The 17,520-nt window shown below is 45.0% G+C and overlaps 1 protein-coding gene across 1 annotated transcript; it reads left to right on the top strand.

Moving 5' to 3' along the window:
* The first annotated feature begins 5,648 nt into the window (after positions 1–5,648).
* Aadacl3 (arylacetamide deacetylase like 3) lies at positions 5,649–14,761 on the top strand. Its single transcript, XM_008849034.1, has 4 exons — positions 5,649–5,819; positions 11,544–11,760; positions 12,695–12,758; positions 13,987–14,761. Exons 1-4 carry the CDS (start codon positions 5,649–5,651, stop codon positions 14,759–14,761), a joined length of 1,227 nt encoding a protein of 408 aa, XP_008847256.1.
* Positions 14,762–17,520: the final 2,759 nt, after the last annotated feature.

Below are 17,520 nucleotides of genomic sequence, written 5' to 3'. Positions count from 1 at the left end.
TTAACACACACACACACACACACACACACACACACACACACAGAGATACACATAACTAAAAAAATAGAATAATTAAAAAAATAGGAGATGAGGAGGCTCAGCAGTTAAAAGCACTGGCTGCTCTTGCAGGGGACCTGGGTTCATTCCCAGCACCCACACGGTGGCTAACAACTGTCTATAGCTCCAGTTTCAGGGGATCCAACACCCTCTTCTGGCCTCTGTGGTCACTGCATGTCATAATGCAATTACATACATGTAGGCAAAACATTCATACTCATATAGTAAAAATAAATAAATAAATAAATAAATTTGCTTAAAGAATGCATTTTAAAAGAAGTTGAATAGACTACAAATCTCAAAAACAATTCCTTAAGGAACATTTCAGACCGGCTTATATCACAGGTGAGGGACCCTAAAGTTTAAGCTTTATTAGCATGGGAAAAACAGAAATTGATAATGGTATTACAAGAAGATGAAATCCTTAGTAACTATTTTTCATAAAGATATTCTAGGGGGATGGAGATATGGCTTTGCAGTTAAGAGCAATGGCTGCTCTTGCACAGGACCTGTGTTTGGTTCCCAATAGTCATATGGTGGTGAACAACCATCTATAACTCCAGTTCCAAGGGGATCCATTGCCCTCTTCTGGCCTCCAAGGACATTGTATGACACAGATGCACTTAAATACATGGAGGCAAAAACACACATACAAATAAATAGAAAATAAATAAATTAAAAAGCAAAAGAAAGAAAGAAAGAAATATTCTAGGGACTGGAGATGTGGCTCAGTGGGAGACTACTTCCCTAGTGATGCAAGGTCTAGATTTGATCCTCAGTGACACACACACACACACACACACACACAATTTTAAAATTAAATTAAATTAATTATTAGTGTGAACATATTTGCTATATATGCAAACAGACATACACATAAATAAAATTTAAAAAATAAATGTAGAAGAGATTTAAGGGGACTGAAGAGGGCTCAGGCATTATGGGCACTGATTGATACTGCAGAGGACCTGGGTTCAGTTCCCATAACACACAGGGTGGCTAACCACCATCTGTAACCATAACTCCATTTTCAAGAGATCTAGCATCCTCTTCTGATGTTGAAATTATTATTATTGTTATTATTATTATTACTATTATTTAAGTGTGTGCATTTGAGTGTGCATGTGCCCTGCCTCATGTGTGAAGGTCAGAGGATAACTTGCAGGACTTACTTTTCTCTTTCCACAGTAGATGAACTCAGGCCATCAGGCTTGTACAGCAAGCACCTTTCCCTGCTGAGCAATCTCACCTGCCTCATTATAGCTGAGAGACTAATCTTTTCTGTTGCTATGAAATGGGTCTTAGCCTCGAAGAGGTTAGCACGGGCAGTTTCTGCTGAGATTTCTTGCTGATTAGTCAAGTTCTTACTTAGAGCTGGATGGCCGAGCACTCAGCCCTGTGTGATTTGCTCTGAGTTTGTTTTTTTTTTTTTTTTGTTAACTCAGATTTTGTCATTGCATAAAATAAAGGGGCTTGAGAGGCTCTCCCTTGTCTATTATTTCCCCTGAGACTGGCACTTTAGAGTTTTCTAACCTTAGGAAATCTGTTTAATCTCACCAAGGCCCAGTTTCCAAATCCATCATGGGCGCACAAGGATCAAATCTACCTAAGAGCTTGATGGAGAAACTGCAGGTGTGTCATGGTTCCTTTTCTGATCTGGTCATGAAGGGTTTGTAAGCAGGGCATCCTCTAGCCCTGTTCTTGCATTGTGGGAACTGACAATGTGTTTGTTTTTCCTTCATTTTGACATAATATCTCCTACCTAAGGGTCTGATCTGTGACCAAGTGCCCTCTCACCAAAAACAAAAACAAATAAACAAATAAACAAAAAAACAAAAAACCCAACAACAGCAACAACAATAACAAAAAAAACAAGAAAGCAAAAACCTGTTAAAAATGGCAGACTGCCTTTGAAGTTCCTGTTTGGTTTGTGTCTGGCTCATCTTTATCAAGACAACCACTAACTAGGAGAGTCCTGGCTAGGAGGAGAATGAGGTTCAGGTGTACTGTTCACACGTGACACAGAAAGGTGACTCAACAGAATGCATGTGGCACCAGAAGCAGGATTACTCACAGATCCTGGAGAGGAGGTTGTAACTAGCTGTCCCATGGAGGGCAGTCACTGTGAGGAGGAATGGGGAGGAGGAAAAGCACTGGAATTGTGTCAAGAGTGACTGAATAAATCAGGAGATCAAGATGGAACAAATTCAACCTGAATCCATGGGAACTCACTTTAACACATGAACACATGCAAAGAATTTGGCCCAGGGATGGGCCCAGAGAAAAGAACGTTTGATTCATTTTACATATGAAGAAACTAAGAGAGAGAGAGAGAGAGAGAGAGAGAGAGAGAGAGAGAGAGAGATTGCCCTCCTCATAGAACTGGTTTTTAGGTAGTGCTGGAAACACACCAGGCTTCTTTCTGACATCTGGTCTGTGGTCTTTTATGACATGGTCCCTCTTCCCCAACCATGATGGGGGATGAACCAGTAGCTTTACAGCAGGGAGACTCTATGATATATATGTATATATATGTATATATATATGATAAAAGCAGAAAGAAATCTATAAAGCGGCTTGTAGTTAAACTGAATTTAGAATCCAGTGTTGCAGAATCCTTCAGAAGTTTCCACACGCTTGTCATAACATCCACCCCAAAAGAAGAACAAGCAGCCTGTCATCTCCTCAGCTTTACACAATGTACCCATCACGTCTTGCATAGATGTTCCTCGTGGGGTATTTTCCCACACTGCTCCCCTTCAAAAATGCCACAGGAATTTGATCCTTTTGATGGGTTACCCCTGTGGGAGCCCTTCCCTTTCAGAAAGAGGAAGCATGAGGGGCTGTGTGGATGCTCTACAGGCACCCTGTGAACCCTCCATAGACAGGGATATTCCCACTCACATCCCACACAGGACCCTGTGACCCCTCCATTGACAGGCGGGGGTATTCCCACTCATATCTCACTGGCTGGGACACATGCCAGGTTCCCACTGTCTTAAAGTAGAGGCCAATGTGTTGCTTTCCTGTGCGTCCACAAGGGACATGAATGAGTCTGGAAAACATGTAGGAATGTGTTGCTCACAGCTGCTGCCATCTGCGGAGTGTGGTTTGTGTATGCTGGTATGTTTGGTGCACCACATGGGGAGGTACTAGTATTATTATTCTTAGTCCCATTTTTACAGATTTGGAAACCAAGCTTAGAGACTGTCAGTAACTGGCTCTCGAATCGAATGCTGGCATTAAGCAGACCTGGCATTCAAATCCAAGTGGCCCTGGCTTGGCACGTCTTAACCTCAGCTCTGTCTGACGTGATGCATCTCACCTCTATGTTGTGGGGGCCAAAATGTGTGTAGAGACGTTCAGTAACATCTGTGGCATCTGTCTATGAGGTTCTAAGACCAAGGTCACCTCATACCCACAGCATCTGTAAGCATTGGCCAGATGTTACCTGAGAGGTAAAATCCCCTCTTTTGAGAATTACTGTTCCATCGCCAGCTTGGGGGATGCCTTCAGTTTCATTTTTGTTTCTGTGATTGACCAAAATCACTTAGGAGGGAAGGGGTTATTTCAGCTCACAATTCCTGGTCACAGTCCATCATTGTGGGGAAGTCAAGACAGGAACTTCAAACAGTAGCATCACATTCATAGTCAACAGCAGAGAGAAATAAATTCTTCTTTTTTTTTTCTTTTGGTCTTTTTGAGACAGCGTCTCCTTATAGCCCCAGCTGGCCTGGAACTCACTATGTAGACCAGGCTGGCCTTGAATGCACAGAATCCACCTGCCTCCCAAGTGCTGGGATTAAAGGCATGGGCCACTATGCCCGGCAAGAGAGGAATAAATTCTTACATGGGTACTTGTTTGCTTGCTTGTGTTCAGTTTGATTTCTCCATTCTTCTAAGTTTAGGACCCTCTGCCTAGGGAATGGTGACACCGACAGTGGACTGGGTCTTCCCAAATCAATTAACTTAAGACAATCCTCTATAGACAAGCCCATAGGCTGATCCAATGTAGACAGTCTCCCATTAAGATTCTTTTCCCAGGTTGTGTCAAGTTGACAGTTAAAGATAACCCTCATGGGGCTGGAGAGATGGCTCAGCAGTTAAGAGCACTGACTGCTCTTGCAGACGGCCTGGGTTCAATTCCCAGCACTCACATGGTGGCTAACAACCATCTGTAACTCCAGTTCCGGCGGAATCCGATGCCCTCTTCTGACAACCGAGGGCATTGCAAGACACTGGTGCTCGTACACACATGCAGGCAATACACTCATACACATAGAATAAAAATAATAAACAAAATATTAAAAAAAGATAACTCTTCTAGCCAGGCTTGGTGGCACATGCCTTTAATCCCAGCACTATGGAGGCAGAGGCAGGCAGATCTCTGTGAGTTCAAGGCCAGCCTGGTCAACATAGTGAGTTCCAGGACAGCTGGGGCTTCAGGGAGACCCTGTCTCAAAAAGACCAAAAAAAAAAAAAATTAACTCTCACAAGAAGGCAAGAGGCAGGGCACATATTACCATTGTTATGACTGATGTAGGACCTCATTTTTTTAAAAAAATACTTTATTATTTTATGTGTATGAATATAGTGCCTGCATATAGGTAAGTGCACCCGTGTCACGCAATGCCTGCAGAGGGCAGAAGAGGCTGTCGGATCCCCTAGAACTGGAGTTACGGACAGTTGTTAGCTGCTATGTGGATGCTGGTAATCCAACCCGGGTCCTCTGCAAGAACAGTCAGTGTTCTTAACCACCGAGCCATCTCTCCAGCTCCAGAACCTCACTGTTAACAGGACTGTCAGTCTCTGACCTAGAAAGGCCAATGAGCTTAAATATTCCTGTGTTACAATGAGGAGAGCAAACCTGTTGATTCATCCCATAATCCTTGCATTTAGTAGACATTTACACAGCACTGACAGAGAACCAGACCCTGATCCAGCCTCTAGGCATAAAACTGAAAAATAAGCATTTATGTCCACAGAAGTTATGTCCTACAGTCATTCAGGCCGTAGAGAAAAAGTAAAGGGGCACAGGGATGCTGGTGATGAAATGCCACAGTTTTAAAATAGCTAGGTAGGCAGGCGGTGACATATGAAGGACGAGAAGAAAAAATCCAGCTACAATCTGGGGTTTGTCGGAGGGGACAGGGGTTGCACAGAGAAACAGCAAGTGCAAAGTCCCTGGGGCCTCCTCAGAAGGTTAAGGAATAGCAAATGTGGCAAGACTAGAATTAGGGTTTGGGGGATATGGTCTGAGGGCAGGTGTCCGTAATGTTTATAGTAACTCTGTGGCTTACCCAAGGCCATATCTGGTAGCGATGCCATGATTTAAGTGGGAGCTCCTGATATGTCTTTCCAGCCGGGTGAGGTTGTGGGAGCCACTCTCTCCTCTGCCTGGGCCATGGCTTATAACCACGCCCTCCCCAGCATCTGTGACTCCTCTCCTGGTCTGAGCCAATGTTTACAGGAAACGCAGAGGAGGAGAGAGACCATGGTGCTGTATAAGTGCGGGGCCTGCTGGTCTGAGCTGCATCTTTCATGGTCTGTGTCAGGCACAGATGACATTCGGCCTCTGAGGTAGAGGCAACATGGTGGTTCTGGCCCTGACCCTCCTTGCGGCAGCTGCTACTGCGTTCTCCCTGGGGGTTCTGCTGTGGGTGATCTGTAGACACTTTTGGACTGAATACATCCCTGCAGGCATCAGTCACCCCGTGAAGTTGAGGATCCTCAGCTGCCTGTTACAGCTCTCAATGACATGGGTGAGTTTGTGCTCTAATTGTCTCTTGGGGCTGAGGGTGGAAGTCAGGAAAAACCGGATACCAGATGCTTGCAGGTAAATTAGCCCTAGTGTCGAGTGGCCTGTGGTTGAGGCTGATAGCACATTTTCAGACCTAACTAAGCCCTAGTAAGTGTTCTCAGCCTCTTCTGTGTTTCTGAAGCTGGACTTGACCAATATCACACACAATTCAAAGGATGATTTGCTTTCCCAGTGTGTTGGTCAATTTCCCATTACTGTAGCAAAGCACCTGAGACAGTGGATTCACAAAGCAAATTTATTTGGGCTTGTGATTTGGAGGTTGTAACTTGTGACGTCGGCCCCTTCAGTTTGGGCACAGGAAGAGGGGACACATCATGACAGAGGCACATGACTGAGGAAAACTCTTCACATCCTAGGAAGCAAAAGAGGAAGAGGAAGGGCTGAGGTCCCACAATGCCTTTTCTTTTTAATTTATTTTTACTTAACATACAAAGAAATGCTTTTTTTCTGTGGCATTTTAATGCGTATGTATCATTACACTTTGTTCTTATTTCCACTCTCTGCCAACAACGTTCTTTTGGGCATGGCTCCAATGATGTAAGGCTCTTCCACTAACCCTTTCCTCACACCCGTAAATAGCACTGGCCTGGGGACAAAACCTTTACACACAGACCTCTGGGAGACCTTCAGTGTGCAACCTATAGCACCCAATTATCTCGGAGGAAGAAGCCTGCCTCTGTCCTGTGGCCTGACCGTGTCCTATTCCTTGCTGAACCTCACTGCTCTGCTGAGCTGTAAAGGCAGAGATGAGTCTTTGGACCCCAATGACTAGAGACCTGCTAGTTAGAGTCAGAAAGCAACACAATAAAGAGATTGGAAGCAAATTAATAAATTAGCTCAAAAGATGAGCAGAACCATAGAATACAACTTTAACAAATCTTTTATTTTTTTTATTTTGGAATATTTTTTATTATTCCAAAGAGAGGCAATTTTTAACACACTTTTCCAGAACTAACTCTAAGCAGGTTACATAAAAATATATACACAATCAAGTTTGGAGGGGGAGGAATAAGAAATCAAAGATCAAAGGATTTGCCAACATGGGGTCAACTTTGGTGGACTAATGAAGGTTTCCTTTAGCTCTGTTTTATTTTGTTTTTTTTTAATCCCAATTAGTTTATTGGACTTGCTAACAGAGCACAGGGTGAGGGTTTATTTACAGAAGAGTGTGTGCCCACCCCATTTACGTCTATTACCTTTTTTAAAAACAATTTTTGAAAAAATTATCATACAAAATACTAGATTTCATTATGGCGTTTTCAAACAGCATTTGTTTTCAAAGATCCCCTTCCCCCGCTTTCCTTTATCTCCTCTGCTCCTTCTTGAACCCTCTCACCCTTTGCATGCCTGTCCCATGTGTCCTGTTGCTCTGCCTCCCTTCAGCACCTCCTTTCTCCCTCGCATGAACTCTTTTTGACTTTATATTCACACTCATAATCATATGTATGTATATATGTATAAACATCATAAGCTAGGATCCACAAATGAAAGAGAACACGTTATTTTTGCCTTTCTGAGTCTGGGTCACCTCATGGCGTCACACCCAAAGGACTCCCTATCCTACTATAGAGATACTTGCTCATCCATGCTGATTGCTATTCTATTCACAATGGCCAGGCCATGCAGGCAGCCTAGATGTCCTTGGTGGCTGAAGAGGGAAAAGACTGTCCACGCACATGTGGAATTTTATGCAGCTGTAAGGAAAAGAGAAATTATGAAAAGTGCAGGAAAATGGATGGATCTCTTATTGCTTTTAAGTAATGGTGAACTGTTCACGTAATATTGCCTTGTTTCCAGTCAGTAAGTTTAATTTATTCAAATACATGCAAATAAACTATGGTGAGAATTGGGCAGATGTTGCCCCCATGAATCTGACATGTTTTTCGGGGGGTTGACAGACTCTGAAGACCAAAAACATTTTTGTTAAACTGAGAATGGACCCTCCATATGGGCCAGCTCTATACTACCCCTGTGTATACCGAAGGATTCTAAGTCCACACAGCGTGTTCATCAATGCACTATTCACAATGTCTAGAAAACAGAGCTTAGATGTCCATCAACAGATGAATGGATGAAGAAAATACATAATGGAAAATACACAATGGAGGGTATTTTTGAGATAGGGTCTCACTACGTAGCCCTGGCTGGCCTCCAACTCACAGAGATAAACCTACCGCAGCCTCCTGACTGCTATATCCAGCCACAGTGGAATTTTATTCAACCATAAAACATGAAAGCATGTTTTCAGGAAAATGAATAGAACTGGAGATTATTATGTTAAGTGACATATACCAGGCCAAGAAAATAAATAAACAATGATCACAGGTCTTTTCTCACAGGTAGAACCTAGATGCAAAATTACATATTTGTGTGTGTGTGTGTGTGTGTGTGTGTGTGTGTGTGTTGGTCATGAAACTAGAAAGTGTGTCACCGGACAGAAGGAAAAGCTCTAGGAAGTGGGGAAATAGGGCAACAGAGCACAGGAGATAAGGATAGCAGGGTGCTGGAGAGAGGGCTCAGTAGTTAAACTGCTTACTGCTCTTGCAGAGAACTTGGATTTGGTTCCTAGCACCCACATCAGGCAGCTCACAATCACCTGTAACTCTAGTTTCGGGGAGATCCCATACCTTATGGCTTTTAGAACTCACACAGGCACGTACAGATACCCATGAATAAAAATAAATAATAAACAAATCTTTTAAAAAGAAAGCAAGAGAACAGAAGGGAGGATAACTAGGGGAAGAAAGGGAGCCAGCTGGAGGTGGGGAGGGGAGGAGGGGAGGCCAACGGGTGAAGAAAACGGCCTCAAAGCAGATACAAACTACTTGTGTTATGTTTCTTACACAGTCAGAAGTGATTGAGAGTTGCTTACCCCATGAGAAACTGGCAGAGAAGAGCCTGGGTGGAGGCTCATCGCCTCAGGTCGTGACTGGGACTGGGTTTTCCTGGCTTTGGCCTTCGTAGGCTGCCGTCCCAATTGCCATGACTTAGTTTCCCCATCTGCCAACCCAGGAAGTGTAGCAGCCTCTACTCTGCAGCGTTTGGCGAGCAGTCCATGAGTTAAGCTGTACAGGGTGAACCTTTCCTACACATCGACCACTGTCACTATTTCTTGAGCTCGTCCTACAATCATGTGTTGTGCAGCTGCTAGGTAGCGTGCTTCCAGATCTGGGCTCAGTGATGGGTGAGAGATAAAATCCTAGCACAGTGTGACTTCAGAGATTTGCAGTCCTATGATAGGAAAGGTGAGAGCCTGGCCAGTGAATAAGCAAATGTAACAAGGAAACCAGCTACCAGTGGCCCCACGAAGGAGGCAAAGCCAGGAGGAAAGCACAGAAAGACAGTGGGAACACCAAGGTTTGCTCCCTCAAGGTCCCAGGGAAAGGATGGAAGGGAACCAGTGACTTGTGTAGGGTCCACATCACCCCATTTCCACCACTAACTTCTTATTGAAATGGAGTTCCTGAGTTCCCACAGTTACCTTCGAGACCAGGCAGTATCAGGTCGCAGCTTACGTTTGCTCACTGTTTATGCACACAGAAGGGACAGCACATATGCTTACATCACACGTTTGCTTTGATAGTCCGATGACTGTATTTATGTGAAACTGCCTTCCTGGATCAATTCCATGTATTTATACATCTGAAAAAAATGTTTGGTGGGACTTGGGCGATGGCTCAGTCATCAAGTGCGTGCTAAGAGAGCATGAGGACCTGAGTTCGGGTTCCTAGAACCCACTTAAAGATCTAAGCAGGCTGGCATGTGCCTGGCCTGGCTTGGGGTCAGGGTAGAAGGACTTTGGGGGAGAGGTAGAGGTTGAGGGGATGGGAGGGGGTATGGACTGAGACAAGCAAGTCCCTAAAGCTCATTGGCTGTCAACTTAGCCCACTTGATGAATTTCAGGTTTAATGAGAGTCCCTTTTTCAAAAACTAAGGTGATTGGACTGGTGAGATGGCTCAGCAGGTAAAAAAAAAAAAAAAAAAAAAGAAAAGAAAAAAGAAAGTGCTTGCAGCCGAGCTGACAACCCGAGTTTCATGCCTGGGTCCCACATAGTGGAAGGAGAGAACTGACTTGGGCATGTTGTTCTCTGACCTCTATATGTGGACTGTGGCATGAGCACACCAACACGCACACACATAAAATAAAAACAAATAATGCAATAAAACAATAAATGATAAGTAAAGGTGGAGAGCAACTGAGGAAAAATACCCTGTGTTGACCTCGGTCCTCCACACACACTCGCATGTATGTGCTCACACACCCACATGCACGTGTGCACATATCTACACTAAGAAGTATATTATACATCTCCCCTCAGAGAGAGAGAGAGAGAGAGAGAGAGAGAGACTCTGAGATGTGGTCTACAGGCTTCAGCAGCAGCTAAAATAATTGTGACACAGAAAAGGACTACAAATTTCTGGAATATTACTGCCCAGAGAGAGCTTGCTTTATTTATTTATATTTGTTTATTTTGAAAGCTTCTAGACAGATCTCAACAAAAGCACAACTCAGTAACATAAAGAATCCTCATGTGCTGGGTTTGGTGGCACACGCTTTTAATCCCAGCACTCGGGGTAAAGAGGCAGGAGGATCTCTGTGAGTTCAAGGCCAGCCTGGTCTACATAATGAATTCCAGGCCAGCTGGGGCTGCAGGGAGACCCTGTCTCAAACAAGCAAAAAACAAACAAACAAACAAACAAACAAACAGAATCCTTATGCACCCCTGCATGTACTCTCACTGGTGCCCAGCAAAACACATCGCCTCTTCCCACTTTTCCCTCATTTCTATTTTCCTAAGAGAAAAATTTGGACATCACATTTTTTCCAAAATATTTCAATAGATGCTGTAGAAAGATAAGAAAATTCCCCTCTTTCTTTTTTCAAAAATAACAAATGTGTAGGAGGCCCAGGATGTCCTTCCTCCCTGGAGATAACAGCATGTCCAGGCCCCAGGTAGAGCAGGAGTCTCACAGTGGAGACAATGTTCCTGGTAAAGAGAGCCTCAAGGGGTGCCCAGAAGCCTGGTTTGTTGTATCTGGCATTCGAGGTATAGCTTTAGTGTCAACTTGACACACCTGGGTCGAGGGATCCTCAATTGGGGAATTTCCTCTATTGGACTGGCCTGTAGCCATGTCTGAGGGGCATCTTCTTGATGAGTGATGTGGGAGGGCCCAGCCCACTGTGGGTGGTGCCACCCCTGGGCAGGTGGGCCTGTGTTGTATAAGAAAGCAGGCTGAGCAGGGGCCAGGGGAGCAAGCCAGTAAGACGCGTTCCTCTATGGCCTGTGCTCCAGCTTCTGCTTCCAGGTTCCTGCCCTGAGTTCCTACCTTGGGCTCCCCAGTGAACTGTGATCCGGGAGATGTAAGATAAATAAACCCTTTCCTCCCCAAGCTGGTAGTGGTCAGAGTGTTTTGTCACAGCAACGAAGAACAAACTAGGACACAAGGTGTCTGGGGAGAGTATGTCAAGGGGAACTGGTTCTACTGCAGGTGCCACATGAGGACGCTGAAGGAGGGAGTAGAGGCCTGTGGTCCAGACTGACCACCGTTCCCAAGACTTTCATTGGCGCCTGGTGAAGGGAGATGTGGTGGCCAGACTCCAGGCGGCACGCAAAGTGTCCTGTACAGATTCTTGTTGAACCATCTCCTCTTCTCTCTCTGACAGGGGGTGATTTTTGAGAAGCTAGGACTCTGTTATGCACCCCAGTTTGCCAGTTTTCTGCATGATCTGCAGCCACTCAAGAAAGATCCAGATGTTGTGGTCATAGATCTCCACTTTGGGACAATTCCTGTAAAGCTGTACTGCCCCAAGGCACCTTCCCCTACCCCAAGGCCTGGCATCATCTTCTTCCATGGTGGTGGGACCATCCTGGGGAGCTTGAGTAAGAGCCTTTCCTCTGGCTTTTCTGAGCGCCTTGGCACCCTGCTAAAGGGACTTGAAAGAACAGTCAAGCTTCAGAGGCTGGAGAGATGGCACAGTGGTTAAGAGCACTTAGTGCCCTTCCAGAAGACCTGAGTTCAGATCCCAACACGTACATTAGGTGGCTCACAACCACTTGTAACTCCAGCTCCAGGGTATTCAACACCTTTTCTGGTCTCCATAGGTACCCACACATACACATATACAGAAACACATTTATATAAATAAAAACAAAATAGATCTATATACAAAAAAAGAATGGTCAGCCGGGCATGGTGGCGCATGTCTTTAATCCCAGCACTCAGGAGGTGGAGGCAGGAGGATCTCTGTGAGTTCAAGGGCAGTCTGGTCTACGTAGTGAGTTCCAGGCCAGCTGGGGCTACAGGGAGACCATGTCTCAAAAAGAATAAATAAATAAATAAATAAATAAATAAATAAATAAAGAAATAAATAAAAATAAGGAAGGAAGGAAGGAAGGAAGGAAGGAAGGAAGGAAGGAAGGAAGGAAGGAAGGAAGGAAGGGCCATTCTCCCTGGTGAACAATCTACTGTTGGGAACAGGCACACCAGAGCAGTTAGCAGGCCCCAGATTACTCAGGTGACATTTCATACAATGGTTCGACCTCCCTCTAGAATGTTATATGTGAATACCAATCTCATACCCCCAATCACTGTGCTCTATTCACCTTTCGGATATTTTAAATAAATGATAGAATGTATCAGGACACAAGCGTTCTGGTGAATGTTGTCTAGGCAGATCACAGAAGAGACAAAGAGAAGCTGGGAGGAAATCTGTTCTATAGAACTCAGGTGCTCTGCTTGTAAGAGGATGTCAGACACGAGGGCTGGCAAAAGGAAAACTTCCTAGTAAATGTGACAATTGACTTTCTTTTCTAGGAACCCATCATGGCATATGCCTGCGTTTGTCCAAGGACAGTGACTCTGTGGTCCTGGCAGTCGGGTGAGTAAGGGGATGAAGGGGAACACAGGCAGCCAGCCCAGATTTGGGATGATGGGAGATAGAGTTCAAACTTGGAGCATATGGGATTGAACAGGAGAACAGGAAGATTGGACTGAGAGAGCTAGTGAGGAGAGGCAGGAAGGGGGAAAGAGGGCCAGACCTGAAGGCAGGGGACAGGAGCGCCCCCCGCCCCCCCCCCCCCGGTGCATGCTGTCTTCTGTATGTGTGAATATGGGCACCATCCAACCCTGTGGTGTGGAAGCTGATGGCAATGGGGCTGGTGGCTCTGCTTTTGGTGGAAGAAGTGACTATGTGGAACAGCCTTGTCCAGGGTGGACAGGAAGCACCTCCCTCTGCCTAATGCCAGGTACATGACCAGCAAAATGACCCAGACAGTGTCACATATATTTCAAAGTATTTCTCACTCTCTCCCCTACCTGGTCCCTGAAGGTCACCCCCCAAACCTTGACCATCGGTAAGAGAGCTTGGTGGACACTGGGTTGGGTAGACATGGGCTGGTACTTCTCTGGGTCTCACATCTGCTACCCGATGCACAGGTATCCAGGGATGATCCATGAACAGACTTTTCCTGCGATCTCATTCCAAAGCCCATGAAATAAAAGTGTCTTGGAGGGTGCACGGTACATAGTTTTCTCAGGGCAAGGCTCATAGAAGAGAATGAAAAAAGTAAAGCCATAAGTAAAGATAGAGATAGAGAGAGAGAGAGAGAGAGAGAGAGAGAGACTATGCATGCTAAACACACATCACTTTGCAGTTCTCTGCTCTACAATAATTTCCATATTTCCATAGTGGGGACCAGTGAGATCACCCAGTGTGTAAAGGAGCTTCACTCCACCAAGCTTGATGACCTGAGTTCAATCTCCAGAGTCAACATGGTGGTAGGAAAGAGCCAACCTCTGAAAACTGTCCTCTGTCTGACCTCCACATGCATTCCATGGCGCACATGCACATGCATGCACACACACATACACAAATATGTACACACTAAATAAACAGAAATGTAAAAAAAATAAAGAGAAATATGAGGCTGGTGTTGGTGATATTTAGGTCATAGACTAACAGGAAGCAATTCAGTTTTGATGGTTTTGGCTGGTCCTCTGTAGGGTAGGGACTATTGGAATGGGATTTGAAATAAAAGATACTAGACAGAGCTAGTTGGGCTTGGCTGAAAGTTAAGAATAACTTACATTCCTTGATTCTGCTTTAGATACCGAAAGTCTCCCATGTACAAGTTTCCAGTGATGCGGGTCGACTGTGAGGCAGCCACCACCCACTTCCTGAAATCCCTGCATGTGTATGGAGTGGATCCAGCTCGGGTAGTTGTCTGCGGTGACAGCGTAGGAGGAGGCATAGCCACTGTGATTTGTCAAATGTTTGTGAAGCGGCCAGACCTTCCCCGTATAAGAGCTCAGATTCTCATCTACTCTGCCTTACAAGCTATAGATTTCCAGTGTCCTTCCTATCAGCAGAACAGCAACATCCCACTACTCTCTTGGAATTTTGCCTTTTACTGCTGGCATTGCCACCTAGATGTGAACCCTTCCTGGAAAAGTGTCATCAAGAGGGGCAGCCATTTGCCACCAGAAGTCTGGGAGAAATATAGAAAGTGGTTGGGTTCAGAAAATATCCCAGAGAGGTTTAAGAAGCATGGTTACCAACCCGTACCCCTTGAACCTGTGAATGAAGACGCTTACCTTGAGACAAGTGTCATACTGGACAGTACCTGCTCACCCCTGATCGCAGATGATGACATAGTGTGTCAGCTCCCGGAGACTTGCATTGTGAGCTGTGAATACGATCTTCTCCGAGACCATTCACTCTTGTACAAGAAGAGGCTGGAAGACCTGGGGGTGCCCGTGACGTGGCACCACATGGAGGATGGTTTTCATGGCGTTCTGAACACCCTTGACTTTGGCTTCCTGAGCTTCCCTTGTTCCACAAGAATTCTGAATGTGATTACTCAGTTTATCAGAGGGTTGTGACCCTCGATCCCTCCCACTGGAGCTCCACTGCCATCCAGTCCCCATGGGACTTTCTGTGGTTGATTTGGGTGACAATGAATGGAGTTAAGGAGGGCAGAGGTGATTGTCTCCTTCCTGGTCCAGGTTCCAAAGTCATACAATGCATGTTCTTGATGAATGGAACAGAGAAGAGCTGGACTGAGGAGGGTGAGGTCCGATCCCCTGTCCGTGTTCATTGTTGGGAAGATCTGAGCTGACCATCTTTTAGTATCCATTTGAGAGAACAAGCCCCCATAGAAGTCAGGTTGTCTAGGCTGATTTGGAATGTGAGATAGGACTGTCTGGTTGAATGGACCTTAGAAAACACAGGGGCATCATGTAATAGTCTTGTTGGGCTTTTCCAGTATGACTTAGAAGGGGAACTCTGATGCCCATAGTTGCTGAGCAGCAGTGGTGATTGGTGGTGGTGGAGAAATTTCCTCCTCTGGGTGCCCAGCTTGCTTGAGCCAAAAGAATTATGATATAATAACAGATTCCCCATGGTGGGTGGCCCCTAGAGACAAGTGAAGGTAGGCAGAGCAGCCTGACTATGGGATGTCTCTAGTTCTGGAAGTCAATGTTGAGCCTCTACAGATGACCCAAAGCCACATCATAAGAATTAAAGTGGTAGAGTTGGAAGGAAGTTGAGTTCTGAACCAGAGATGCATGGAGGCTGATTTTAACCAAATTCAATGACTTCCATGGTGGGAATTCTAGAGAGAGCCCAAGGGATAGGCGTGTCAGTATGAAATACTTGTTTAAAAACAAAGAACCAACTCAGATTGCTCCAATCAGATGGAAGGTAGGTCAGCTTATGTAATAAGGAATCCCAGGTTTAAATCAGGCATGATCTGATGTAGAAAACTCAAGAGGTTCCACCAGCTAACCCTGTCTCCACATCTGTCCCGTGGTCCTCCAGATTGACTTCATCGCTCTATGGTGGCCCTGAACTTCCTGCTAACTTCTTTGAGAATCGTGTTCATTTTTATGGATGTAACCCTTTTTTCTCAGGAGTTCCAACATAAATCTCCTTAAAGTTTACTGGCTTTACTGGTTTTGTCCTGCCTTGACTTCCTGAGATTACGGGTGTGCACCCCCATACCCAATTTATACAGTGTTCTGGGGACTGAACTCAGGGCTTCATGCGTGCTTAGATAAGCCCTCTGCCTTCAAACACATCCCACCAAATTGCTTTCCTTAGTCAGTAGGCAATTAAGGCAGGAGGACTAGGCCCATGTTGAAACATATTTGTCTCTGCTTCTGTCCGCCCTACCTGCCTTTATGTCTGTGGTAAACAGACTTTCTGCCTTTCTGATTCTAAACGTCACTCTGCTTCAAAGGGACCACGCTCTCCCTCATCCTGTCCCTAGGCAGGCATAGATAGGTCAGGGTGTGCTGCAATGACTGATCTCCCCACAGTCCCTGGGTCTTACAGCTGCAACGTTGGGTCCATTTCTCACATTGCACGGCCCTCAAAGGTCAAAGTAGAGCTCCATCCATCTGCGCTGGGACCAGGGTAACGAGGAAGGCCCTGTTTGAAATATCTCCATCTTATTCCAAAGGTGAAGAAACCCGGTAGTCCTCGCACACTCTCTGTAAATGTCTGTTTTGAAGGGATGCCTGAGACTTCTGCTCGCTTGCATTGGCCAGGGCAGTCCCATGACCAAGTCTAACCTCAATGGGACAGAGAAGCGAAGCCCCTCCCCAGAGAACAGTTTTAGAGCTTATCAAACCTGAAATAAGAATATTCCAAAGTCTTTAAAAATTTATCTTAGGACTAAAGGTGCTGCTCAGTTGTAGAGTACTTGTCTAGCATGCATGAGGCCCTAGGTTCAATCTTAGCACCACTGAAAACTAAAACAAACACTTTCCAATTACATTCGTGGTACACGAACGTATCTTCCTTTCAAAGAACCTGGGTCCTCTGCAAGAGCAGCCTGTGCTCTTAACTGACGATCTATAGCCTCATACCCCATGTTGTCGTTTTAAGTAAAACCTGAAATTATTAGAGATAATAGAAATATTCCCCTTTTAACCTCTTTCGAATCTCTTCTTTTCGCTGGGTCTAGCCACTGTTCCTTCTTTGCTTTTTTTTTAACGCGGTGTTCCAATCCCTTAAAGCCTCAATCTTCACGTGTTCTTACGTGTACACATTTCCTATAGACACATATTGAGAGATGACTTTGTCAAACATTACCACATAAAAGATATTATTCTATACACATCCTGCATCTTATGTTGTTTTGCTCAGCAATATTATCTTGGAAATCTAATCTAGTAGAAATAGATTTATCCCATCTTTATTCATTATTACTTTGAATTATGTGTGTGTGTTTGTGTGTGGGTATGTGCGCCTGCGTACAGGTGCCTGTACGCAGGGGATATTGGATTCTCCTGGAGCTGGATTTATATACATGGTTGTGAGCTAACCTGGGTTCTTGGGCCTTCTGCAAGAATAGCACCTGCTCTTAAGTGCCAAGACACCTCCCCGGCCCCAGACTTTTATTTTTTGCTCCTCCTACATGGTTAGTATTCCAAGCATCCCTTGGTATAGATTTACAGTTTTCAATCTTTCCCAGTGGATGGACACAGTTACTCTGTTAGAGGTTTTTCCACTATAACAAACAAATTCGTGGTGAATGTTTCTTCATCCCTTTCCTCCCCATCTGCATATGTAATCGATTCAAGGAACAAAGTGACTGGACATATTGTAAAGGTTGAAGGGCACCATCAAGATGCCC

Source organism: Nannospalax galili, unplaced genomic scaffold (assembly GCF_000622305.1).
Source record: "Nannospalax galili isolate Female #2095 unplaced genomic scaffold, S.galili_v1.0 scaffold1745, whole genome shotgun sequence".
Classification (NCBI taxonomy): domain Eukaryota; kingdom Metazoa; phylum Chordata; class Mammalia; order Rodentia; family Spalacidae; genus Nannospalax; species Nannospalax galili.
This window is presented reverse-complemented; position numbering and strand designations above follow the sequence as displayed.